Source organism: Pygocentrus nattereri, chromosome 17 (assembly GCF_015220715.1).
Source record: "Pygocentrus nattereri isolate fPygNat1 chromosome 17, fPygNat1.pri, whole genome shotgun sequence".
Classification (NCBI taxonomy): domain Eukaryota; kingdom Metazoa; phylum Chordata; class Actinopteri; order Characiformes; family Serrasalmidae; genus Pygocentrus; species Pygocentrus nattereri.
In genome coordinates, this window is record NC_051227.1 from 9,665,439 (window position 1) to 9,693,301 (window position 27,863).

General features: G+C 40.3%; 2 protein-coding genes across 14 annotated transcripts in view; one reads left to right on the forward strand and one right to left on the reverse strand.

Annotated features, from left to right (window-relative positions):
• wu:fb16f03 (eukaryotic translation initiation factor 4 gamma 1) overlaps window positions 1-3,137 on the forward strand; it is a 60,261-nt gene extending 57,124 nt beyond the window's left edge. For 12 of the 13 annotated variants that reach the window (XM_037546561.1, XM_037546564.1, XM_037546566.1 and 9 more), the window contains 2 exons: window positions 606-746; window positions 1,540-1,721. In XM_037546561.1, the coding sequence (XP_037402458.1) occupies window positions 606-746; window positions 1,540-1,721 (323 nt within the window). Of the gene's footprint in view, window positions 1-605; window positions 747-1,539 lie in introns of all 13 variants that reach the window. The other variant, XM_037546563.1, reaches the window with a different exon arrangement.
• Window positions 3,138-3,825: 688 nt separating this feature from the next.
• Window positions 3,826-27,215, reverse strand: LOC108440322 (chloride channel protein 2). The gene is made up of 23 exons (XM_017719128.2): window positions 27,076-27,215; window positions 26,596-26,692; window positions 22,605-22,736; window positions 21,693-21,821; window positions 20,979-21,112; window positions 20,322-20,399; window positions 19,996-20,074; window positions 18,540-18,665; window positions 16,974-17,058; window positions 15,831-15,932; window positions 15,626-15,710; window positions 13,633-13,788; window positions 13,315-13,384; window positions 12,998-13,108; window positions 11,281-11,494; window positions 10,501-10,634; window positions 10,226-10,386; window positions 9,566-9,596; window positions 6,635-6,702; window positions 6,465-6,503; window positions 5,330-5,434; window positions 4,525-4,611; window positions 3,826-4,384 (listed from the first exon to the last, which is right to left on the reverse strand). Exons 1-23 carry the CDS (start codon window positions 27,124-27,126, stop codon window positions 4,202-4,204), a joined length of 2,457 nt encoding a protein of 818 aa, XP_017574617.1. The 5' UTR covers window positions 27,127-27,215; the 3' UTR covers window positions 3,826-4,201.
• Window positions 27,216-27,863: the final 648 nt, after the last annotated feature.

Consider the following 27,863-nt stretch of genomic DNA (forward strand, 5'->3'; position numbering starts at 1 on the left):
AAAGGAGCTGGATAGCATTAGTTTCGCTTGCATATGAAGAGCTCTGCCCATCGCAGAATGTAGCTAACTAAAGCACTGACACAGTGGGGCAGGAGTGGGCTGGAGGTTAGGGAACCAGCCCTGTGACCAGAAGGTCGCCGGTTCGATCCCCTTGGCTGACAGTCCACGATTGAAGTGCCCTTGAGCAAGACACCTAACCCCCAATTGCTCCTCGGGCGTCTGGCTTCCCACCGCTCCGGGCAAGTGTGCTCACTGCCCCCTAGTGTATGTGGGTGTTTCACTGCACAGATGGGTTAAAATCTGAGAGGGTGAAGTCGAGCAACCGCTCATTCTGTGGTGTTTGGATCGTAATGTTAGCTTAGCAAACAGGCTACCGGGTCTGCTTAGCATTTCTCTTCATGCCATAGTTATCGCTTCATTGTATCCCATGAAGATCCGTCTGGAAGCATCTTGGAAGCATCCCTCATTCATTCATTCATTTCCTTTAAATGAGTTGCTCATCTGCATCTTTACCTTACAAGCTCTCAACGCCTGCATAGCAAACTGACTTCAGACTTATTTTGAAGCGACTTGCTGTGAATTTTAACGTCTCTTTCTTTATGCAGGTGAGAACCCATACAAGGTGGACACTAAAGAGATTTCCCAGAGGGCCAAGCTGCTCCAGCGTTATGTTAAGGATGAACAGAAGGAGCTCCAGGCACTTTACGCGCTACAGAGCCTCATGGTACAGATGGAGCAGCCTCCCAGTAAGTGTGTATGACTGTCACAAGGGCGTAACTGGGGAAATGGGCATGTAAATGCTGGTAATGTTGGCCGTAGCTAGGTAAGCTGTACAATCTTCACAAAGTGATAATCATACACAGTAGCAGTGAACACACACATGCTGGTGCACCTGTTGGTGATGTAACAGGGTTTTGGTGACTTTATCCTAAGAATTCCTAAGAAGGTTTTCTGGCGGTTTAAGTGTGAAGAGTTTTGAAGAAGCTCAAATAAACAAACATTGCTCAGAACTGCCCTCTACTGGTACTGCAGCCATTAGTGAAAATAAGTTGACACTTTTGTGAAAGTTCTCCGGGACTGTAGATTTGTTCTCATCACTCCATTTTTCTTGGTTGTTTTCATTTATTTATGTGAGATCTTGAGTTTTTGGTATCATTATCACAAAACAGTGGAGTTTGTTTTATGTAAATAGCATCCATGTTGTGATGGTGGCATAAATCAGTCGAGGTCTTGAGGAAGCGGGTCATGTCTTGATTAGAAAAAAACTAGATATCAAAGAAAACAATTAAAAATCATTATCATGGGAAAACCCATGGTCCCTTATTTGGAACAAACTGATATTATTCTGCTAATTTTAGTGCACGATACTTATTTGCTCAGTTTAACAATGGGAGGGGGGGGTGTTGCACTTAAATATGCTAATAAACAGCAGTTGTGTATAAATATGGCAAATCATAATAAGTACTCAATTATATGTTGATTAATAATATTTTTTTACAGCACTGGATCTAAAGTACTTGTTCTTTCTCGACTCCGCAGATCTGTTGCGGATGTTCTTCGACGTTCTGTACGATGAGGACGTGATTAAGGAGGAGGGCTTCTACAAGTGGGAGTCCAGCAAAGACCCGGCTGAGCAGCAGGGCAAGGGCGTCGCTCTCAAATCCGTCACCGCCTTCTTCACCTGGCTTCGAGAGGCCGAGGACGAATCGGACAACAGCTAGAGCTCTGGCTCCACCCACCGGAAGAACCAGCTTTTGGATTTCAGCTGAAGAGAGAATCCTCCCGGAATTAAAAATAAGTTTTAAAAAATGCAAAAAGATGAAAACTTCCAGGGAAGGATTCCGCTTCGGATTGATCAGTCTTTTTTTTTTTTTTTCCTGTTTTTCGTTGTTTTTTTCGCTACCGAATGTCTTTTTGAACTGATTTGATGATTTTTAGAAATTTCAGTTTGAGAGAGGATACGAAGCCTTAGGTCCCGTGAGGAGACTTCTGTTTTTTTGCCGTTCGATTTGCTACTTCCAGTTTCTTCTCCCGTCAACGCGGAGGAGCGCCGTTTTTCCGATGTTGTCGAACTCCTGGATGTCGCCAAACGGAAGAAACTGACTCGTTTGCGACGTCGCCACTGCAGTAGAGCTCCGATTCCAGGAAAGCTGCTCAGAGTTCTATTTTTTTGAGAAATTTCTCGCCTCGTGTTTGGACACTTTACCATATGCTGTATGGACGGTGTGATACAGAAACAGTGCTTTGGCGGGGAAACGGCGGCTGTTTGGTTTTTTGCAGTTTCCCCGTTTATTTCTTTTTTTTTCCTTTCGTTTTTGCAAGTATTGGGGTGAATGAAGTGAAGTTGTTTTCTTGTTTTTGTTTGTTAACAAATGACGTGACAGAAGAAGAGGCAGAATGCGCCGCCCGTTCCAGAGCCTCCATTGGGCCGTTCAAACGGGGAAATTAACCGTTTCCTCTTGGGCTCCGAGGAAGTCGAGGGCATGGACTTTGACTTTTTTTGCTGCTGCTGGGGGGGGGCGGGGTTACGGCCTCGTCACCCCTCACCTGTCCGGTTTTACCTTCCTCCACTTCAGATGAAAGAAAAGAGAAGGGGGGTTTTATTTTGACACCCGCCGTCTGTAGAGCATTTTACGAATAAAAGTCGATACTAAAACTTGAAAAATTATTTAGAGATCAACTTTAAGAAACGGCAAAAGTAAAAAAAAAAGTACGAATCTTAAAGGCCTTTTCTGCTACCTGGGGTGGAAATGCATTTCAGGAGAGTCCTGTAAATAAATATTTAGAGATTTTTTTTTTTTTTCCTCTTTTTTTTTCTTTATTTTTCAAAAATAAAAATGCTAATTTTAATAACTGATTTTTTTCCCCCTCCCTTTCTTTTCCTTCTCTCAGTTCTCTGTATTTATATTCTGTTGGCTCTCCGTAGTTTAGCTGCCCCGGCTCTGTGTAATTATCCTCCCTAAAGTTTATTCATTACGACTTTTTGTAAATATGTTGGGTTTTTTTTTGTTTGTTTTTTTTTTGCTTTACTTTATTAAATATTTAATTGAGAGAAATTAACTGCTCTTTTCACATCAGAAACTGGAAAAAATAATAAAGAATATTGCAATTAAAAAAAGGAAAAAAAGAAAAAAGCAGCAACTGAGGGTGGCGTGAGTAGATTTGTCCCAGATGTGAACTTTCTTGTCTCTTTCTCTCGTTTTCTGTCTTTCCTACAGAACAGGTCAGAATCTTGAGTCATCCACTGTGTGGTTATGTCACGCTAGGGCGATTATATCTATATCTATCTATATCACTGTAGTCGGAACCTTGTATCCCCAAAATGGTAATTTTAAAAGAGACGGAAAAACATTTTACTTTTTTTTTTAAGTTTACTTTTAATGTAAGTCAGTGGAACCAGACATCTTTCAAAGTCATTCGGAGTCGTTTCTTTTCATCCATTCGTCATGAAATTTATATACAATGTAAATATATATATGTGTGTGTGTGTGTGTGTGTGTGTGTGTGTGAGAGAGACCAGCTGCTTCATTAAGTCCACCTCATCGTTTCTACACTCACTGTCCACTTTATCAGCTCCACTTACTGTATAGCTGCACTCGGTAGATCTACAGTTACAGACACTGTGAAAGCAGTGTTGAGCAGCTGGGCTTAAACCTGGACTACTGTATTAGAAAACTGAAGTAGCGACTTTAAAATAGTGTCAATAGTTTAATCATTAAACTGAATGGCAGTCCTTCGTGCGGCGTTCGTCATCAGTCCAGCTGGATGAGTTTTTAAGTGTTATGTTGGTGTGTATTTTACACTTGTAAGAAAAGAACAGACGTGTTTCTGATGGGTTAATTAGCTCCGTTCCAGATTTATTGTGGCTGGTAATACATTCATTATTTAGGATATTCCTTTATCTTCACTTGTGCGTTAAAAAAAAAGATAATTTCACAGGGGAGGAAAAGTGTCCTCAACATCAATGTGAAGACCCTCTGATGCAAATCAGAACACCAAACACAGTTAAGGGTAAATTCACATGCAATACGGCGGGAAAGGCCTGAGGATTTTTCAAGGTAAAAAAAAACTATATATTAATCAGAAACAATATTTTCACAGCTACTATTTTCCCATCATTACTTCATCCCTTCTTTCCATTCTCCTTCAAAACTCTGGGTTGGGATCAGGTCAGACCCAAGACTCCGTCTCCCTCCATCCATCACTTCTCCTCGGGCTCTGCGGGCTGGTCCAGGCTGCTCTCGCTGCCCAGGAGGCTGTGGAGCTCTGTGGCCTCGGGGGTGTCCGTGTTCCTGCATCTCGTCCTGGTCTCTCTGAGGGTTTCCATGGGAGGGTGCGTTACGGGCGCCCGCACCTTTGCCAAAGTCTCAAACGCCTTCCTCAGCTACAGGACAAACAGAGTGAAATCCGACTCATTGCTTTGGTAACTGGATGTACACTCAGCTTCAACGTTATTGTAAAGACTTTTGTTGCTGTACATTTACTTTCTTGACTATCAATACCACTCGGCGCTTAAATCCTCACCTCGCTACGTGACACGACCCCTATGAGTTTCCCAGCGCTGGTGACATACGCTTCATCCAGACTCATCATAGTAAGGATTTTGTGGGCCTGAAGAAGCAGAAGCAGAGGGGGTGTTAAGGCATATTCCAGCTGTTTTGAATGCAGCTAATTATTAGTAGGGCACCAATATTCCCACAAGCAGTGAAGATGTTCATTCAAGTGTCCGGTACGTGAATAATGGGTGGAATAATGAGTCTAGATACGAGGAGGTGTACATTCATATGTGGTATATCGGTGTATACATATATAAAACTTTTCCCTCCAATATGTCTTGGCAAATAAACAGAAACTGCACCAAAATTTGCACACAAATTGCACTGAAATGTATTTTGGCCAAAGGTTTGCATGTGACTGAATAGAAATGGGAACAAGATAACTAAGTCATGGCCACGATTTAATAAGGCATGGGAACAAGATAACTAAGTCATGGCCACGACTTAGTAAGGCATGGAAACAAGATCCAAAGGCGTGGCCATTACTTTGTAAGGTAAAGGAACAAGGTAACTAAGTCATAGCCACGACTTAGTAAGGCATGGGAATAAGATCCAAATGAATGGACATAACTTAGTAATGTATGATATCATTCACATGCCTTACTAAGCCATTGCCATGCATTAGGATCTCATTTCCAGACGTTAATAAGACATGGCCACACATTATTTACATGGCATGTCAACAGCAGGGCTCCGTAGAATATTGTTTGCATACAAAACATGAATACTCAAACAGCAAAAACCGTAAAAACACCCATGCCTAGAACACAAACCTTTTGCAACGAGGTACGTTCCAGAAGCTGGATGGAGGCAGGGTCAATCTTGCAGTCGTTAAAGTTGACCTTGTCCTCCAGCTGCAGCTCCTCCCACTCCAGAATCTGCACCCATAGACAGGAACAAACACAAAAAATGAACTTTTGTCAACGTTTAGGGATGCCCGATCCTGGTCTTGGAGATTTACCACCCTGCATAGCTTAGTTCCACCTCTAATCAAATACACCTGATCCAAATAAGGAAGGCCTTAAGGAGCATCTGAATATAAGAGCCAGGTGTGTTGGATCTGTGAACTCTTCAGGGTGGTAGATCTCCAAGACCAGGGTTGATCACCCATCTTCTACAGTAAAACAATCCCCAAAGAAATCTCACTTCTCTACAGAGCAGTTTCAGAAAATGGGTACATTTTTCTGTATAAAAATAATTACCTGTTTACAAATTAGTCATATGTCACCGTTCATTTTAGACCCTTTAACCCCCCACCCGCTCCAGTGAATAACCACGTCTCTGCTATTCTAGGTCTGCAGTGTCCAACTGTGGTTCTGAAGGGCCTCAGTCCAGCAAAGATTAATGAGTTCCAAGCTCAACAACTCAGCAGTTGGTTACCAGGTTTAGCAGATGTGCTGGTCTCTTGAACACCCCTGCTATAGGCAATATCTGTAACAGCCATGCAGGACAAGGATTCGAAAGTAACAAGCTGAGAACAGGTGATCCTGTCACAGTGGTATTCATGTATGAATAAGTTGAGATTCACTCGAAAGAGGCCCCGAATATTCTGTAACAACTCTCTACAGGATGATGGAATCCGAACAAAACAACATGCAATGTGATCCTTAGTATCCGGAGCTTTGAAAAAGCCCTTATGCTCCTGTATTGGAGCAATGAGGTAGGTGGCGGACAGCCACCACAACATTTAACCTCCATTTGCAACTTCCAGGTGCACATCCCCTTCATATGTCTGGCAGAAAATGGAGATCACCTCCAGCATTGCATGTAAGGCAATCGATTACACTCACGGCAAGGTATGTAGCAGGTTTATTTTGGTTCAGATTGCTTCATCCTAACTGGAGTTAGAACAGAATATTTCAGGCCTCTTTCAAGTGAATCCCTGTATAAAGTGTGTGGTGTTGTCACCTCTTTTTTAGTCATGGTATCTTCCATATCAGGATCATCCTAGAAAGAAAGAGATCATCAACATTCATGGTCTCTCACACCTGAAAAATTCTGGTTTTTAGCAATCCTGTAGGATTGAGGTTAATTTGAGTAGGACTTCCTTTCTAATAGGTAAAAAGAAAGTCTCATACCTCTAGTCCTTCCACGATAGAATGGGAACAGAGAAGAGTCTTCAAGGTAATGTCAGAATCTTGGAAGCCTAAGCATAAAAGTCTTCGTTCAGTAACTTGTTTTACCATGCCATGTTACCATCGATGACACTGATGAAAAGCCACCCTGCAGCTTAGGAAATTACATTAGCTGCAAAGCTGCCATCACCATCAGCCAACAGCCATTCAGATGCCTGCTAGGATACCCAACAACAATTTTCTAAACCATGTCAGAGAATGGCTCTATCAGTAGTGCCCCTATTGGAGGTTTGTCCTACCCTGCTCCTGGAGATCTACTACCCTTCTACCCTGATCTAAAGGTGCTTTCCTACTTCTGGACCTAAAACCAGTTGCACCAAAAGTTTGTATGTTGGTCAAACTTTTTTCTTTACAATTTTCCCCTCAAAATTGTCACTGCAAAGTCCACCTGCTAGGCAGGTCTCCTCTTCATATGATGCTACCAAGCTGGGAGGGTATAGGCTGCATATGCTTCCTCCAGGAAATATCTGGCTTGTGAAACATGCCTTCCCTCCTCAAGCAGTAGTTTCAAGTTTCTCTTGATCAGCACTGCCCAGCTCCAGTTCTCAAGGAACTTAGTCCAGCTCAGTTTGGTGATTTCCCTTTGTGAGCATGTACGATTCAACTCTGCAGTTAGTTACTAGGTTTGAGGTGTGTTTGAGCAGCAAAACCACTCAACTGTGCTGCACTCTGGCTTTCCAGGGTCAAAATGAAGAGACCCATGCTCTATGTAGCATTGCCACTGGGAATAAGGTAAAATTTGAGTTTTTACTGATGGATCTGGAAATGTTACTGGGCAAGTCACAAGGCAGCTCAACATGTATGGAGGAGAACACTAAAAGCCAATTCTGTCTGCCAAAAGACATTCACATTTAGAATAAGGAGGTAGAGGCAGGGCCATTGTACCTATCCAGGTCACCTCGGGACCCTCAGCCTCAGATGGCTTTGACACCCTCTGGGATCAGAGTTAAGATCTGCTGATAATATAAGGCCAAATGCCTAGACAGTTGCACAACTCAAGAACCCCCAAAATGTGTTTTTAAATCCAGACCTGGTCCAGAAAACTCATCTTGAAATTCAAATTGGTCCACACTGTGCTTGAAAGCTGGGTGTCTGATAACACATAACTGGTTCAACAGATTTTTCTTATTCTTCATTTATAAAGGGCCTGCAGAGCAATTTTTATTTCTATACATATACAACGGAGCATGAATGAATCCATCCCTCTTGCATAGACTTAACAATAACCACGGTTTAAGTGATGGTAGCGAAGGATAGAACTGCACTATTGCAGTGGTTCAAAAAGAATCCTCCACTGTAAAAACCAACCTGCAATGAGAATGTTCCCCAAATTGGTGCACAATCAATTGCACCTAATGGTCCAGTTAACCAATGTCTGTCTATTCATTCCAGCTTCAGCCTGGAAACAATAGTTCTCCAGGATCAGGGTTGGGCACTGCTGCCTTACAGTATCCCAAAGTCCCTATTGCACAGGATGGACCTTAGCAGTCCGTTTGAAAGCCCCAGGAGTAACAAGCAGTGATTGAAAGAAAGGCTTACCAAAAAGAAGACCCAAGCACCAGCCACCTCTAACCATGTCCACCGTGGATCTCGGATCTGCCTCAGCAGCCGTCTAGGGATCCACCTGGACAATCATGCTCAACTATAAGCGATTGTTTTGTGTGTGCATGCAATGCATGGTTTCCATACTCCATATTTCTGTGTTTGTGTCTTTGACCGGAATAGAACTTAAAGACACAGTCTGCTCTGTTCATAACAATTTGGGTTTGTAGGTCATTGACAAGATGCTTCCATTAGGATTTTCTGGCATAATAACAATGCTTATTTGATAACAGCATGTTGGAAAGGTAACAATTCCTTAGGAAATATGTTGACTTTTCACTCTAGTGGACCTTTGTTGAAGGTGTAGCAAACAGACTCAGATCTTGATATTTATACTAGATTAGATACTAGATCCTGGATATTTTACATTTTTCTTGCGTTTTGGTCTCCCATCCACACATTTTCAGCAATTTCATGCAGCCAGCAAAAGTGTAACTATTTTGACAATGCCTGTTTTCATTTACTAAGCATGCAGAACTCTGGAATAACAGACAGACATCTCTGCAATTTATGGGTGATAACATTTACAACAAAATACTTTTTCATTAAACCACAGTGTGGATCTTTTACTATCTACTGCACTCGCTTCTTTTAAACGGATCACAAACAATAATTCTAAAGATATGTGATGTTGATGATGACCGAAGTCAGGTTCAATGGAGTGTATTCAAATGGAGTGAAAATCTAGAAAAACTCCACCTCTCTTTTTTAAGCTCTTTTTTAAACTTTATTTTCTGGCAGAATTTGGACTTTGAATCTATGGGAAATATCAAATTACGGAGGTCTGACTGCCTGCGAGCCAAGTCTATTGTTTTTGTATCTCTGCGCCATCACTGGGCAAAGCATGCTCATGTAAATGTTCTTGAGAAAATTTTGCAGTTTTGTGAGGATGGAGATATTTTGAAAAGCTCTGTTGTTGTGGATGGAGGCTATTTAACTGAGGTAAAATATCCAGATAAGCACGGACAAGGCCTCAGTTATGTGTAATGTGTAAAATGTTGAAGTTTGCTGTGTAGTATCGTTATTGGATGCCAGAATAGTCTAGAAATTGGACCTAGTAATCTAGTTTCTGGGTTTTGCAATCACTGGTAGTTGAATCAGCTGCCGTGACTGATCAGCCAAATAGTGTTAAATCTGCCAGGAATTACAAAATTCAAGTCTACAAACAGGATTCAAGATCCAGTTTGAAGAACTCTGACAGATAAAACAAGAAAGGTCTAATAACAACTCTGTTATTACTATCTCTCTATAGTTTAAAAGTCGTCTTTGTACCTCTCGCAGTTGGTCTTTTGAGTGGTGAGACCTGGAACACGAGAACACTGTTAGTAAATGTTAGTTTCATCCTTAAAAGCAGGGGTCTGAAAATACTGGTCTTCCCTTCATACCCCTTCTAAACATATTCAGAATTTATCCTTAAATCCAATAATCCAAATAACAGCAAGTGTTGAACCAGCAAATGTTTACACTGGAAAGTTTTACATTACAACTGTAAATTAGCTATGACTAATAAATTTGTGTGTTCTAGTATATTCTAACGTACACCGATAGTGAAATCTGCCCTCATGGATCCACTGAAAAGGCTGAATTTGCCAGCACTTCACTCACAATAACTTCACTTGTGTTCAGCAGAAACACCAGTGCTATCACAAGAAGAGTCAGGGCAACTTTCCAATGGCTTCACAGTCTATAGACTGGACTTGGGGTCCGTTTAACAACATGTACTTGCTTTAGAAATATGTAAAATAACTGTATGTAGTTTTTCTCTGAGAAGGATCGCCATCCCATCCTCCCGGAATGGCACATTTCCACCCCTGGTCGTAATGCTTGGCTTTAACTCCAATGCATTTTCTCATTTACCAGTGAGCAATAATTTAGCCACTGACATAATGTGCATCCCCACTAACTGGTACGGTCACTTGTCTCAGTCCTGACCTCTTGGATGTCCTTTTCGTTTTCATCCTCGCTGGTGGGAATACTCGAATGCTTCCTCTCGTCCTCACGGAGGTACTCCAGCTGCCGTGCACGGCTGAGATGCTGGGACAGCAGAGCCCGCAACTGAACGCACTGAATAGAGCCCAGCAGGATCATTGAATCTGTCCAAAAACAGAGGCATTGAATTTGTGGCTGTCAATCAAGACGTATACATCACTGGGTTTGAGTAGTGCTTGTATTGTGTATGAACGTGCATAATGTGTGTGTTGAGATACCTGCAGACTTAACCAGTGGGAGACACTTGAACTGTCTCGAGAATAAGATTTTATGGAGGTCCTTGAACGTAGAGTTTAGAGTGATATACTTCACGTCTTTCACCATGAAATCCTCCACCTGAATACTAGGCCCACTACAGAGAGAGAATATTGGTACAAAGGATGGGCACTTACTGCATGTCCATGAACAAGTAACCCACAGATTATGTGGCCAAAAGTATGTGGACACCTGACCATCACACCTATATGGAGTTGTCCTCCTTTGCCAGTATACAAGATTCCACTCATGCGATGTCCATGAAGATGTGATTTGACCAGTTTGGTGTGGGAGAACTCCAGTGGTCTGCACAGAGCCCTGACCTCAACCTCAACCCCACTGAACACCTAGGGTGAACTGGAAGGTTGATTGCGAGCCAGGACCTCTCGTCCAACATCAGTGCCTGACCTCACAAAGTCTCTTCTGACTGAATGGGGACAAATTCCCACAGATACACTCCAAAATCTTGTAGGGAGGCTTCCCAGAAGAGTGGATACTTCAATGAGAGGGCAAATTTCATATTAATTTCCATGGTTTTAGAATGGGATGTCCAACAAACTCATACAGGTGTGATGGGCAGGTGTCCACAAACTTTTGGCCGTATAATGTAATAGCAAGTTAATTAACCTAATTACTAAGCAGTAAGCAATTACCATATTAGTCCATAAGTCACTCGTCACTCATCATGAAGATGAGTTGAAATGTTTGAGACAAGATAGAAATGGACGCTGAGGTTCACTCACTTGTGGTGGCCCCATGTGAGCTCTGCTGGATAAGGCAGTTTTCGGACACGGATGAGGGTATCATATAGCGAAGGCTGGAGGGATTGGGCCACAATATTAGCCACAATAACCGAAAAGATTAAAGGGAAAATGTAGTTGATCTGACCAGTCAACTCAAACACTATCAGCGCTGTGGATACGGTGTGAGTGGCTGCCCCTGACATCGCAGCTGCACCTGTACATGCACACATCAAACAAACAGAGGAATTTCATTGATTATGTCTGATAGACATGGCCAAAAACTGTAAACATGGAAAAAGGTCAGCATTTTTGGAAAGAAATTGTCCTCTAGCTACATTCCTCTTATTAGTGGACAATAAATGTGAACTTATGCACCAGGCTGGACGTTTGTGTCATAGTAATATAATTCGGCTAATATTCCATAAGAAAATCTCATGTATAGACACATCATATCTGTCGTTATTCAGAGACAAATACATAGACAAGCCTCTTCGATAAGTTCACCTCCTTGTATCTACGCTCATCGTCCATTCAGCTCCACTCTATCTCAGCTCTATAGTTACAGACTGTAGTCCATCTGTTTCTCTGATACTTTGTTACCCTGTTCTTCAGTGGTCAGGACCCCCATGGACCCTCACAGAGCAGGTGCTGTTTGGGTGGTGGATCATTCTTAGCACTGCAGCGGTGGTGGTGGTGTGTTAGTTTGTGTTGCGCTGGTCTGAGTGGATCAGACACAGCAGTGCTGCTGGAGTTTTTAAACACCTCAGTGTCGCTGCTAGACTGAGAATTGTCCACCAACCAAAATGACCAGCCGACAGTGTCCACTGATGAAGGTCCTACATGGTAAGTGTTGGAGCTGATATGGTGCAAATGATCATAAGACGCAAGCTCACAAACATATGGTTGACTGTGTAAACATAGGACATAAAGAGTTCTATGCAAAGGTTTTGGTCAAATTACATGTTTTGTTGATTTTCTAAGTCCAATTTACAGCACTGTTGTGTTTTATGTAAACAAATGTGTTTTATGTAAATAGACATGGCGCACTATAAAGGTTTTTCCTGTTGGGGGCGTGCTGACTCATTTACACTTCTACAAAACATGCAATATGTTAACCCTCTACTGCAGCGCTGCCATATGGCAACAACTACTAAACAGCAGTGCTATAAAACCTGTGTTTCATATTTAAATGTGGAAAAAGGGACTTTTACTTTGAAAGGACCAATACTTCATGACATCACACAACCAGGAATTTTTATTATGATGTTGTTATTACCATACACTCCAAATACTAATTGAAATTATTTGTAAATATAAGTTGGATTTGATTATTCTTGTTTTCAATAAAAGGATAAAAGAATGTTTTTAGAGAAAAATTTAATTTTATGGTGTTTTTTTTTTCAGTTGTATGGTGCTATAGAAATAAATATTATCTTTGAAAATGTTTCATTATTTAAGCAACAAATGGCAACAATTCACCAAGTAATTCACTAAAATTTTTTTTCAAAAATGTCTTATTTAATATTATTTTGTCCATAATTTAAAAGATTTGATCATGTTTAAGTACTAATTCATGCAGTAGAGTGTTACTGTTACTGTAATTCTCATGTATTAATGTAAAGAGCACGCAGGGGATGTACTGATTTTTCATATACGATGGGTCATTTTTATAAACCGACTGCAGATTTACGCCGAAGTGCTGTGTGCATGTTTGTACCTGCTACAGCGTAGCTTCCTGGGACTGGAGTGAAGATAGTGCCATTATTATGAATTCCTTCAGGCAGCACAACAGCCGCCACTTCACCCACCAGCCTCCCGAGGTAAGCCCCTGATCACATACACACGTATTTATTGATCTGTCTTTCTCACACACACTCACACACACACACACACACACACACACACACACTCAAACACTCACACACTCACACACACACACACACACACACACACATTCTCTCTCTCTCTCTCTCACACACTCACACACTCACACACACACACTCACACTCACTCACACATGATAGACAAACTTACCAATGACGAAAGCTGGTACAAAAGATCCACATGGTACAGGCATAGAAATCGCCACGGCCGACATGAAGAACTGGGAAAGAGACAAATAACAGCTTTACGTCTACTGACCAAGAGCCCCAGAGAAACTGTGGCTCCTAACAACCACCTGGAAGAGCTGGTCGACCCCAAAACTGCCCCCATCAGATAAACAGCACTAAAAGCTTTGATCTTTGAGAGAGAGGAGAAGATCAAGCTGCTTCAGATCTGAAAACATCCACAGGTGTTTCTGTCCAGCCTTCCACTGTGAGAAGACAAGTGAAGGTGCTGGAGAATGCTGACCTTCATGATGAAGGAGATGGCGAGTGTGCCGAAGACATTGACATGTGGGTGCTTCCAGGCCACCGAGTGGTCGGACGGGTCAAAATGATCCTCCTGAAGGTGCTTGGACCATGTGTAGTTGTCAAAAAGGGCGTACAGAGTCTCCTTCTGAGTCAGCTATGGACAAGAAGTCAGGGAGTCAGTTCATGTTGATCTCTTTCCTTTCAAAAAGCAGTGACAAAATACAATAAACTAACATTCAATAAGTACTTGAGGTTAGTGTTATTTGGGGGTGGTCGTGGGCTGGAGGTTAGGGAACCAGCCTCATGACCGGAAAGTCACCGGTTCGATCCCCAGAGCTGACAGCACATGACAGAGGTGTCCTTGAGCACGACACCTAACCCCCAACTGCTCCCCAGGCGCCGTGGATAGGGCTGCTCACTGCCCCCTTGTTTGTGTGTGTGCGTGTGCGTGTGTGCATGTGCACGCGCTCACTAGATTGTATGTGATGTTTCACTTCACAGGTGGGTTAAATGCAGAGGTGGAATTTCCCTGCTGTGGGATTAATAAGGGTCTCAATTTTTAATTAACTATTGTTCACAATAACCAGTTCTCCATAATGTAGTTTGTTAACAGTAGTTTATGGCCACCTGGCAACATAAGGATTTGCTTAACAGCTCAGCTGTTTGTTTGTTTGTTTTTTTTTTCCCCTCCAATTTATTCATAGTTTATTCCCACCTGGTAGCTGGGTCTCGCCCCATCATACAATCAGTGCTAGCTCTACCTAATAAGTGACATAAGCAGCTTCTGGATTATTACTGTATGCTGTCTAAGATGCTTGAGTGAGTGGAAGCTGAAAAATGGAAGAGATAAAGAGCAGAAAACGCTTAAAGATGTGTTTTGTTACTCAGAATGTATGGGCTTAAGTACTCAGACTTTAATTAATCCAGGTTTAGATACTCGGGCTATAATTGATCCAGGTTTAGTTATTCAGATGATGACGATGTTTAAATACTTAGGCTATGATTATTCCAGGTTTAGGTACTCAGACTGTGGCTAATCCAAGTTTAGATACTCAGGCTGTGATTAATCGAGGTTTAAGTACTTGGGCTGTGTTTAATCCAGGTTTGATTACTCAGATTATGATTGATCCAAGTTTAGATATCCAGGCTGTGACTAATCCAGGTTTAGATACCCAGGCTTCAATGAATCCAGGTTTAGATATTCAGACTATGATTAATCCAGGTTTAGATACTCAGACTATGATTAATCCAGGTTGGATTACTCAAGACTACGATTGATCCAAGTTTAGATATCCAGGCTGTGACTAATCCAGGTTTAGATACCCAGGCTTCAATGAATCCAGGTTTAGATACTCAGACTGTGATTCATCCAGGTTTAGATACTCAGACTGCGATTAATCCAGGTTTAGATACTCAGACTGCAACTAGTCCAGGTTTACATAACTTATAACTCAACGTCAGTTTGAAAAATAAACTACTGTTTTCTTTTCTTCAAGCTGCAAGCACGCATTTTTGTTAGATCCTGCTGAGGTTGGCTGTTTCATCTATATACATAACAGACACTAAATCGCCTTAATAGTGACCCCTGCTGGAGAAACCTCAAACTGCTAGATGCGGATTCCATGCCCACACTCTTTAAATGTTAAAAGAATATAGTGGTTTCTGTGGTTCCAGGGAGGTGCTGTGGAATTCAGCTTTAGATGTCTTTTTATATTTTTACAGCTTTTAATATTTAATATTAATTCTAAACAAATATAATATAATTATGAATAAAACTATGTACAGTCTAAATTTTTTTGTGTTTCGGCCTAACGTGTCCTGAATTTTGGTTCCGTTCCAGAATGTTTATTTCAGGGTGTCACTGGTGTATAGTCAGTACATTAAAATTTAATTGTTCAGCGAGTAAATTATTTCTATATTACTATACATTGTTGTAACCACTATGAAAGTAATATGAAAGCTATTTAATTGTTAATAAATTGAGGTGTTACCTCCCCAGCCATGTACTGTCCAAATCCAGGGGGGAAGGTCAGAGTGGCAATCACAAGAGTGACCAAAGCAGGATACAGCACACGCCTACACAAATGCACACAAAGGTTTCTGTACACTGATGATTTGTATTACATACATATTCACTTGCATGAATCCATAACCTTCCGCAGAGCAAGTAGAGGCAGGCAACGCTGCGTAACTCACGTCTTGACGAGGAACTGACTGATGCGTCTTTCGCTCCTAATAAAGCGCACCATCACACCATTGACGAAGACAAAGAACGCTCCAGCCAGACCACACAGTACACTGAGAAACAGAGATTGAACAATTTATCAAAACCTTTCTTATTGCTGTACAGAGGAAGATTTATATCACAATAATTATCATTATCATTTTAACACCCGCCCTGCGATGGGCTGGCGACCTGTCCAGGGTGTATCCTGCCTTCTGCCCAAAGACTGCTGGGATAGGCTCCAGCACCCCCCTGCGACCCTGACGGAGAAGTGGCTTGGAAAATGGATGGATTTTAACACCCAGCTCTAGGTAGGCCCAAATCATTATTACACACTTCTATAACCTAAGAACAGCTCAGCCAGTTTGCACTGAAGTTCCTGCAGTTACTAAATAATAAGCCTTAGTATGTAACAAGCCTGAGATTTTAAGGGGTTAATGGTGCTTTCACAGGCAAGTTACCCACTAATACCCTCATACCATCACAGATGCTGGCTTTTCAACTTTACACTGGTAACAATCTGGATGGTGTTTTTTCTTCTTCGGTCCAGAGCACAAGTTCATTATTTCCATAAACGATCTGAAAGGTTGAGCCCAGAGAAGTTGGTGGTGTTTCTGGACATTGTTGATGCATGGCTTAAGCTGGGCATAGCACAATTTTATCTTTCATTTTTGGATGTGTTTTTTATTGACAACGGTTTGTCACAGTATTCCTAAGGCTATGCGAGTAGATTTTTTTGTAAAAGATATAAGTTTTTAAAGAAATGAACAGTCAATTACATTGACTTATATATAGTTCTTAGTCTTAACATTTGTTCTTAGTCTTGAGATTTTTCCAGATTTCCTGAATCTGTTGATGACATTATGCACCGTAGAGGGTGAAATACCTAAAATCGTTGGTGGAGGAATGGTGTTCTCAAACTATTATTCACTGATGCATTGTTTCGGACCCTCGATCCTCGGTCAAAAATAATAGACCTTTCCTTGATGCTGTTTAGGATGTTTTTTTCAATATTTGTCCCTGTCCCAATGTTTTTGAAACTCATTTTTATAATGAACTTGTATTTACAAGAAAAAGTTGAGCAGGTACAACATGAAATGTCACAAAGAACATACCCCAGGACACAGAAGGAAAGGAGCTCTAGAAGCTCGTAGGGGTGTTCCTGACGAAACCATGTCTTAAAGAGAGGTGTAATGGTTGCTGTAAAGGAAATGAAAAATGTTGGTTATTATTATAGTATACCATATTACATAATGTAATATATATGATCCTATAATATAATATATAATAACTATACTATAAATGCTTTTCAAAAATGTATAATATATTTGTGTAATGAACAACATGATTTATGTTTCTAAATTGAGGGTTTTGTTGCATAGACCACTTTCAAGAATTCTTTTTTTATGATTATGGCTTTTTTTCATGAGGGGCTTTGCATGTACAAGAAATATCAATGCTATATTATGATTAATACCACCTCTTTTAGTGTAATAAAAATGTATTTTACATGTCATTTATATGTCAGTTGTTATTGTTTTCAAAGGCTTGCTACATTCAATAATGTTACAAATAGATAAACAGCATTTTGGAATTAAATGCTTCTTATATAACAGTCACAATTTTACACAAGAGGTCAAGTTAATGATTATTAATGTTGAAAAAAAAAATATCTTAACTAAGCATTCCGCTTAAAATAGTGTTGTATGTAATTATATGACTAAAATTATATAATTTAAGTTATAGGTAGCCTTCCGCCCAATGAGCCCTGGGATAGGCACTAGCATCCCCTGCAACCCAGGAGGATAAGTGGCTTAGATAATGTGTGTATTTGTGAGAGTTAAATATATAAAACAACAAAATTATTATTAACAAATTGAACTAAATGATTCATTTTCTACATTCATTCAAGTGAATGTTATAATATAACATTATATATGGAGGCATATAATAATATAATATGGGGGCAGTCGTGGGCTGGAGGTTAGGGATCCAGCCCTGGGACCAGAAGGTCGTCGGTTCAATCCCCAGAGCTGAATGCACATGACTGAGGTGTCCTTGAGCAAGACGCCTAACCCCCAACTGCTCTCCAGGCGCTGCAGATTGGGCTGCCCACCGCTCCGGGCAAGTGTGCTCACTGCCCCCTAGTGTGTGTGTGCTCACTAGAGTGTATGTGGTGTTTCACTTCACGGATGGGTTAAATGTGGAGGAGTAATTTCCCCGTTGTGGGACTAATAAGGGTCACTTAATCTTAATAATAAATCAAATGCTACAATTTATTAGTGAATGTTGCAAAACCTTGTATCTCCATTTTACATTTTTTGTTTTCCATTTTTATACAGAATTTGAAAATGCTAGCTAATCTTTACAGTGTACCAAAATTTCATGACGAATGGACCACCAGAAATGCTCAAAAAGTGCTTAGAAAAATTCTGGTTCCATTAACTTCCATTTAAAGCAAAGTGTGTTTTTTCTTTCTACTGTAAAGTTACCATTTCGGAGATACGAGGTTTTTTTCCAACAACAGCCATATGTAACTAGTATATACAGTTATTAAAAAAACAATTTCATCATGGTTAAGTTGCTGTTTAGCAGAGCTTGTTGTTATAAAATGTTATTAATGCTGCCCAATGCAGCTGTAAAACTAACTTCCCAAATAGCCTTTAAATTACTGGTCATACCAAAACTTCCATCGCACACGGGCAGAAATCTGAACACGAAGGCGCTGATGGTGGCAGCGAAGAATGCTTTCCAGTAGTTCCTGACCAAGAAGAAGGTTGAGGCTACTTCTATACTGTACAGCAGACCTGAAACAAGCACACATATACATACATATATTCAAAACATTCAAATCACATAATCACTTCATCAGTGATATACAGAGATGTGCAAAAGCCAGACGCCACATTTCATTTATGTAATCTCCAGTCAAAACAGCCACTAAGTACAAGTTTTTCATTTTTAGGAGGTCAGATAAAAGATTATCCACTGGTGTAAGGCTCATAACCCAATTGTGAAGAAGGGACATTTTATCCTTTCAATAAAAATCAAATCACTTTGGGAGCCACAATGTTTCATGTCCATTTAACCATGTTGGCTGTAAATGTGTCTCAGTATGTGTTAATGTGCTAGTAAAGGCTACAAAATATAGTATTACCACAAACCCAGACTTACTCTGCTCTGCTTTAAGCTTCAGCTCAGCTACAGCTGCTTTTCTCGCATCTCCAGCAGGAAACTTTTCCGTAAAAGTCTAACAGTTTCAGTAATGAGGCTGAAGTTGCTTTTCATTTGCCAGCTTCTTGTTTGAATTTTCCCGTTCCACCTTAAATGGTGCCTGAAGTGCCAGAATGTAACTGCTGCACCATTTAAGGTGGAATGGGGCAAGTCAAATGAGAAGCTGGTGAACGAGAAACTGACTTCAGTTTTTTAGTGTTTGCAAATTAAATGTATCAGGAAACCAACTGGAGTGATTATATACGCCACCAAAAAAATCAATGTTCATCTTGAACCTCTACTAGCTAGGTGAGATTGTCTGCGTTGCTATGGTGACCAGAAGTCTGCATGCCAACCTTCAGTGTTAAAGGGTGAACTAGCAGTTATACTTTTACCCTAGCGTTTAAGACTATTTATGGTTTAAACTGTGTTAGAACAAAACCAACTTAAAAAAAAGATGCTTTCAAATAGAAACGTCCAAAATAGAAACTAAAAACTGGGACACCTGGAAGAGCTACTAGACACTAAAACTGCCCCCATCAGATAAACAGCACTGAAAGCTTTGATCTTTCAGAGAGAGGAGAAAATCAAGCTGCTTCAGATCTGAGAACGTCCACAGGTGTTTCTGTCCAGCCTTCCACTGTGAGAAGACCACTCAGCGCTGTGGGTCTGAAAGGACGTGTAGCTGATCAAGAAGAACCTCACTGAGAAAATGAGACGGACACATCAAGCAAAGAAGCTGAACGATGGACTGACCACTGAATGGATTGTGGTTTTGGTGCAATTTTCAACTAAAATGTATGTTTTACACTGAAAAAATTGAAATATTTTGACTGAAAAAAAAACAGATAAATGAAGGTCTCTGACTTCTGCACAGTATTTCACTTTATATATATATGATAGTTGCACCACTAACATACTCACCTCCAGCAGGGGTGCCGAAGCAACATGCTAGGCCAACAGCACAGCCGGAAATCACCAACTCAACCCGCTGAGCCTTACTCTAACACACACACACACACACACATTGAACAGCACAGTAGTAACATCTGTCAGTATTCGTCCACACCCATTGCTAACAGGTGTATAAAATCAAGCACATAGCCATGCAATCTTAGAATTATCATTATTATTGTTATTATTATTATTATTATTATTATTATTATTTATTTATTTGGTTTGGTTCAATGAAAGTTGTTTTATGTAAAATTAAAAAGGGTTTATTATTGTGATTATTGTAGTTTAGTTACCTCTTTAACTTTGCCAATGTACGCCGCAAACCTGCTCAGCTGCGCAGCACAGATGCCCCCGATGTGCACGAAGGGGCTCTGATAGAACGAGAGAACAGATCCAGCACTGTTTAACTACGACAGCCGTACTCAGTAGTATTATTAATGCCACACAAACAGAGAGCAGTGACTACAACAACACAGATCTCCATCCTAAGGAATGAGTAAATAAGTCAGTGGAAATAAATAAAGTTGAATAAATAAGGTCCCACAATGACCTCAGATCTATACCACAGTGGACATGCTAACTCTAAAGCTGGTCAATACAAAAAGCCTATAAAGGAATCATTTGGTGGTTGAAATTGTTAAAGGTTATTGTACAGCATTAATTAATTAAGCCAGACTACACGTTAGCAGATTATGATCTGTGGCTTGATGTTTTCCCCCGTATTAGTTTTATTCTGTGCTTGATTGTCTCTATGCTTCCGTCTTTGGACTCAGCAGAGATGGAACTCTGAATGGAGTGTGAGACCAAGCCTCTGCACCGCCCTCCAGTGGCACATAGAGATTTACACTCATGGTTTCATTGTTCATCTCATTGCTTTAAAAATCAAGAATTTGATTATTAATTCCTGACCTCTGTGTGTGTGTGTGGGTGGGTGTGTGTGTGTGTGATACCTCCTTCCCCAGAGGCATGCCGCTGCCCAGTGCAAAGGTGAGGCCAACGATTTTGGCCACCAGAGTGTTCAGGCTGAGATGACCTTTGACATCAATCCCTTTTGCTATAGCCTTCATCTCTGGAATTCCAGAGCCTGTAGGGGTCAGCAGGTCAGAGAGAAGCAGTTATTACAGTGTTAGGCGGTTTACGTGTGTATCACTGCTGTCGGAACAAAACCTTGTATCTCCAAAATGGTAACTTTACATGAGAAGAAAAAAAAAACGACTTTACTTTTAATGTAAGTCAATGGAACCAGAATTTTTCCCAAGTCACTTTGAGTTGTTTCTGTTAGTCCATTCATCATGAAATTTACATACAGTGTAAAGGGCAACAGGTGTTTTCAAATTATGTCAAAAACTGAAAAACAACAAAACAGGACATATGTGGTGTGCATATATATATATATATGCATACAACCAAGTTCAATCATGTTGGTATATGTGACATTATGTGAACTATGTCCATATGTGTCTAATATAAGTTGGATATAATGGAAATCCATGTTTGGTCTGTCATATATGTCATATATCTGAAATCAATTACCATATATCAGGTTTCTGTATATGCAGGGTCACTATAGTGACACCTATAGGCCTTAATGCTCACTACCTGGATCCCCAACATGTAACTCGACCTCCCTGAACAGAATTTTGCTACTGTTGTGCATGTTTTACCTGCAGCTTGGGGTCCCACAAGGTAGGTGAAGCCTGCTGCAATGATGATCAGCACGACAGGGATGGAGACCCAGGCCAGATACTGCAGGAACACATGGTCGTGTGCTTTCTCATACACCCAAATTGTGCCTAGAAAGACGAAAAAGACACACTTAACGGGAAATTCCGCAGAATTTTCTAAATTTCTGCCATACTTCACCCTTTCTAGGGCTGCGTAATACAGTATACCCTTTGAACCTCTGTGAAGCGCTGGTTAAGCGGTTGAAATGTCTTTTAGAGCGGTTTGACGTGAAATGGTGATGTCTTTACAGTGGTGGTGATTAATGGTCGGGATAGTGTAGTGGTTAACACCTCTGCCATCTACACTGTAGACTGGGGTTCAATCCCCCACCAGGCAAGCACCTTACACAATACCAATAAGAGTCCTTGGGCAAGACTCCTAACATCACCTTGGCCTACCTGTGTAAAATGACCAAATTGTAAGTTGCTCTGGATAAGAGCACCAGCCAAATGCCATAAATGTAATGTAAATGATAGGAACCAGGGGTCACCATAACTACAATCCTGGACAATTCAGCCATGAACGTGAAGGTTTTAGGCCAGATATAACAATGTCTCAACAAATTTCAGTAATAACTTTCTATGCGGGAGCTTTTTAGGGGCACTAAACGTCTGGTTCCTCTCATGATGCTGATAGAGCTTCTTAGCCTGTGAGCTTGGTCACTAGCTGGCTCAACTAAACTGCAATCTTACATGGGTTACATTTAGGATGTTTCCAGGCGTTTTTCTAAGTCTAAGCTCTTTATTTAGCCCTCCCAATTCAATATTATGACTAGTGCTCACTACAAATCGCCAGTCTTTGTATTAAGACATGCTCATTTGCAATAGAACATCTTGAAAAGCTGGACTCACTGTGTAGGAAGAATTCAATGCCATAATCCATGGCCCAGCTGAAGATGGCTGGGATGATTCCCAGCAGGATGAGAATGATCCATTCTTCTCCCAAGTGCCACAAGAAAAACGTCCGCCATGGTGGGCTGCAGACTGCAGAGACAAAAACCCACAATAAACTCAGAAACCACTTTAGAAAGAATGCATTTTTATCTGTCATTTATCCTTATTTTGGGCTTATTTTCACAGCTTCATTGACACCATTTGCCACCACAACAATAGAATGACCAAGTCTGGAAGACCAATACCTTGACTGATCGACTACGTTTGGGGTTTGCCTGTTTGATTTTCACTGAACTCTTACTTTAAGGACATATTTGCACAACAAAGTGGTCAGGGAGCAGATAGTGCTGCCCTTAGAAGACATGGATGGTGCCACACATCAGTCAGTGTTGATGGAACAGCAGCGCTGGATTCCAGCTGCAAATCTCTTAGAAACATGTCCAGGACCCAAAACAACCAAAGTCATGCCGAGAAAGGCACAACAGAGGTGCCCTGAGACTGTGGACATAGGAGTAAACAGAGACTTCTGTTTCTAAAGCAGAATTTCTGGAGTCTTCCACGATCTTGTGTCCCTTGTCAAATTCTCAGATTTGGGATAAAAACGTACCAAATGTGTTTGGCATTATAGTACCAATGAGCACGATGTTATCAGGCCTGGGGATTCAAAGAGTCTAGCTTCTAGGTTACAGCAACACAAACAAAAACAGGTGGAAATCTTTAGACCCCAACCAAAGAAAAAATATAAGCCGAATTCCCAAGGTTACAGTAAAATCCAAACAATAACAGAAAGCAGTGATTTGTAATCTATCATTTACAGGAATTTCATTAAAATACCACAAAGAAATTAAAATGAAATATTTGATCTAAAAAACTTTGTTGATTTTTAAAGTAAATGCGCTCTAATACCAAACTGGTTGCCTGTAACACATTTAAAAAACTTTGGGGACAGTAAGACTGGGAAGTTTGTGGAATCATCAAAAACACCTGTTTAGAACTTAGAGGTAAACAGGTGAACAGGTAACAGGTGATCCCATCATGATTGGGTATAAAAGAGCATTCATGAAAGGTTCAGTCATTTAAAATCAAAGGAGAGACGAGGTTCACCACTTTGTGAAAAACTATGTGACCAACAATGTAAGAACAACGTTTCTCAACACATGATTACAAGCAATACAGAGGTTTCACCCTATATAGTCCATAACATTATTAAAAGATTCAGAGAAATCACTGCATATAAGAGGCGATCCTGAATGACCTTTGACCCCTGAAATAGCCACATGTGCTCAGGCATACTTCAGAAAGCCCTTGAAAGTAAACACAGTTCATTGCTGCAGCAACAAATGCAGACTCCACTATGAAAACGGGAAGCCAAGTATCAGCTACATCCAGAAATGCTGCCACCTTCTCTGGGCTAAAGCTCATCTGAGATGGACTGATGCAAAGTGGAAACACGTTTTGTAGCCTGATGAGTCCAGTTTGTTTTTGGAAATAATGGACATTGTGCTCTCTAGGCCAAAGAGGAAAAAGAACATCTTAATTATTTCCAGCAGTAAGTTTAAAAGACAGCATCTATCATGTTAGAAGGACACTTGCACATCTCTGAATGCACCATTACACATTTTGAAATAGCATATTTTGCCATCAAGACAACGTCTTCTTCAGGGAAGTCCCTGATTTTTTTGAGCAAGGCAATGGCAAGTCACATTCTGCACATCACAAGTGTTCTTACCTAGTAAGAGAGTGCAGGTGCTACACTAATCTGACTGCAGTCCAGACATTTTTATGAAGTGCGACATACAGCAATTTACAAATGAAACTACGATATCGCTGCTGTCAGAAGAAAACCCTGTATCTCCATTTTTGATGTTTTTCAGTTTTTGGCATAATTTGAAAATGCCTGTCGCCCTTTACATTGGATGTAAATTTCATGATGAACAGACTAACAGAAATGACCCAAAATGACTTGGAAATATGTCTGGTTCCATTGATTTACATTAAAAGTAATGTAGGTTTTTCCTTCTCCTGAAAAGTTACCATTTTGGAGATACGAGGTTTTGTTCCGACAACAGTGAGATGCATAATGCCATGCTATGGGAAATTGACAAGACAGGTGTCATGATGTTTGATTCATGATGAGTAACTAGAGTAAACTGCAAAAATGTACATGTGACATAAGGTGACGTAACATCAAACATATATATATATGATATTGCATTTGATATTGTATGTTCAGGAATGTAGAGTCTAGCTTTGGTACATATATTCTTTGGCCTTTCCTAGAAGTTATTCATTTTTCACTGTCAGGAAAATGCGGAAAACATTTCTTGATTTTTTCTTCAATATTTCGAGTGTCCACTCTTTACCTTTATTACAGCTCTCATTTTTCATGAGCCTCACTTTCAGTTTTTCGAAGAAATCTGCAGGGATACTTTTTCCTACAAAGTTCAGCCTGAAAAGTTGGCTGCATTTTCTCATCATCCAATTATTCCCAAACACATTCAGTGATGTTGATGTCTGGCTTCGTGGTTGGACAGTCTATTGTTCTGAGAACCAGCACTTCTTTGTTTGATTTGCAAATATGATTAATTTCCTCAGGGCTTCTTGATAGTTACATATTCTTTTAGACCCATAGTGCTGAGTTGTCTTCTCAGAAAACTTTAAGGACTGTTTGCACTGCTGTTTATTCTGTGCTTGTCAAGATTTAAAATCTTAGCTCTGGAAATTTGAGATGAATTATCATATTTTAAAATGTTACTCACTACTTTTTATATAAAAAAACCTCTGCACAGGTTTTCATTCCCTGTTATTTTTTATTTTATTTTATTTCATGCAGACATATTTTCAATTGCCATGAAATTTCATTTGCAGTTCTGGTTGTAATTTCGGTAAAATCACTTTCCTGTTTTAAGATTCTGCTCAGAGACTATGGACTATTTTTAAATTAAGTAAGAATTTAGGCTGAACTATTTCAAGACGAGCCAACTTGTTTCAAGTAACAGCACAATTATATTTCACTATTATGAATGAATTTCCACTTATATTGCGATTTATTTTCTCATATTTTTTCAGTGAGCTAAAATTAAAAATGCAAAAAAATATATATATATAATAATAAAACAATTCTGTATTTCACTTATTACTGTGTTCAGCCAGTCTTACTGCAAGTTTAATCTAAAAAAAAAAACATGTTATGCTTATTTCAAAAGTTTGATCATTTCAGATAAAATCATAGATACTTATTTCTAGACTGGAACCAATTTATAAAATTTTCTTGGCAGAAGAATTTTACTAGTATTAAGTAATTTCCTCCACAAATTCAGCGTTCATTTCTTATATTTTAAATATTTTTCAGTTCTTTCATTTTTTCATTATTCAGTTTTATAAACTACAGATTTCTTATATCTAACATCAGAAATATAACAATTATATATATATATATATATATATATGTGTGCGTGTGTGTGTGTGTGTGTGTGTGCATATAATTGTATATAATATATAAAAACAGTCAAGCTTTGAAACAGTGTGTGCAGGTCTCTAAAGCTAAACCTCTAAACCTACTTTGGATCTGCTGGATGGTGTTTAAAGTTTTCTGATTGGCTACCAAATGACGACCCAAAAAACACCCATATAGAAAGAAATGGCCATTGACTATCGAGCTGATACACTGATCTTGCGGGTGGCCAATACGGCTAACTTTGCAAGTGCTGGGTCAATCAGGGCTGGGAATTCACAAGGAAGAACAACACACAACGCCACATGTGGCATGTTGTCGGAAAGACCTGCCTCTCTAGTTTTACCTGGAATTTGGATTTTGTTGACATCCCAAACAGTTGTAAGTTGTAAGTTATTCATGTTTAAACACATGTGATGAATGTGCCACTGATGGAATGTTTGGCTGAAATGGGGTAAACGCTGATGCTGGTGTGGGTGCACTGTAGTCACTCACAGTTGAACCTGGCCCACCGCCCTTGGACGGGCTCCTCCGATTTCTTCTGTTCTGTGAGCTGCTTAAAGTCCTCCTTTTCTCGTTCGTCTGTGTACATCTGTAAAGCCCCGAGAAGACAAATATAATATAATATAATATAATATAATATAATATAATATAATATAATATAATTATCACAATTCTGACCTTCTATACCAGAACTGATAGTATCTAATGACGACTTAATATCTCATAATTTTGACTCAATATCTCACAATAATGAAAAAGATTTAGAGATTAAATTATAAGAAAGTATGTTATAATTACTGATTACTGTCTACATTATATATTAATGCCTTCCACCCAATGAGCACTGGGATAGGGTCCAGCACCTCCCACAACCCAAGAGGATAAGCGGCTTAGAAGATGAATGAATTAAGAATTTTGCAAGTATCTCAAAATTAGGTATTACGCCTTAAGCACAGGAATGAGTGGACTCACCAGTGGCTGGGCGCACTGCAGCGAGCTCTTTTCCGAGATATCTCCAGTCATGATGGTGCTCGTAGAGCGTAGTGGCGTCAGAAGAAGCACAACAGCTTGAGGAAAGACTGGACCATATGAGGATGCAGTCCTCAGATGAGGCGCATGACTGTAGCTCCATGGTGTTCGTTCAGGTTTTATCCCCAAACCAGCATCCACGTGGAGAGGGGGGCGGGGCTAAGGTAAAGCTCCACATACCCTTTTTAGACTATGACCAACTTTGGCTTCTCCAGTAAAAAAAAAAAACAACAGTGTAGATGAATTTTTTCACCACCCACATGTCTGCGCGGCGCTCAGTGTAGATTTTCCACTCTGCGGTGGTCAGGCTGGAGGTGATGCTGAAGGCTGGACGTTGTTTTGTGAATAACCTTTGTTGTGTAGTAGATAGACTTTCCGTAGCAACATCTCCAGGGTACAATCCACTCTTACAATCTTCGGTTTCTTGCAGGTGAACAGGGGTCAGGAGTGCCCAGTCCTGGCCCTCTCCTCAGAGGCTGGGAATGAAGCTCCATCATCATACACTCCTTAAAAAAATAGGGTTCTTTTAGGGTTCCTCAGTAAAGAAAGTGGCTCTATAAGCCACCGTGACCTCTCAAAGAACCACTTTGCATGACTAAAGGGTTCTTTGCATCATGACAGCGTTCTTCGGAACGTGGTTCTAGGTAGAACCTTATTGAAAATTGTTCTACTTAGTACCCAAAGGGTTTTTCTATTGTCAGGGTGTTAAACTTGCAACAATAGAAGGACCC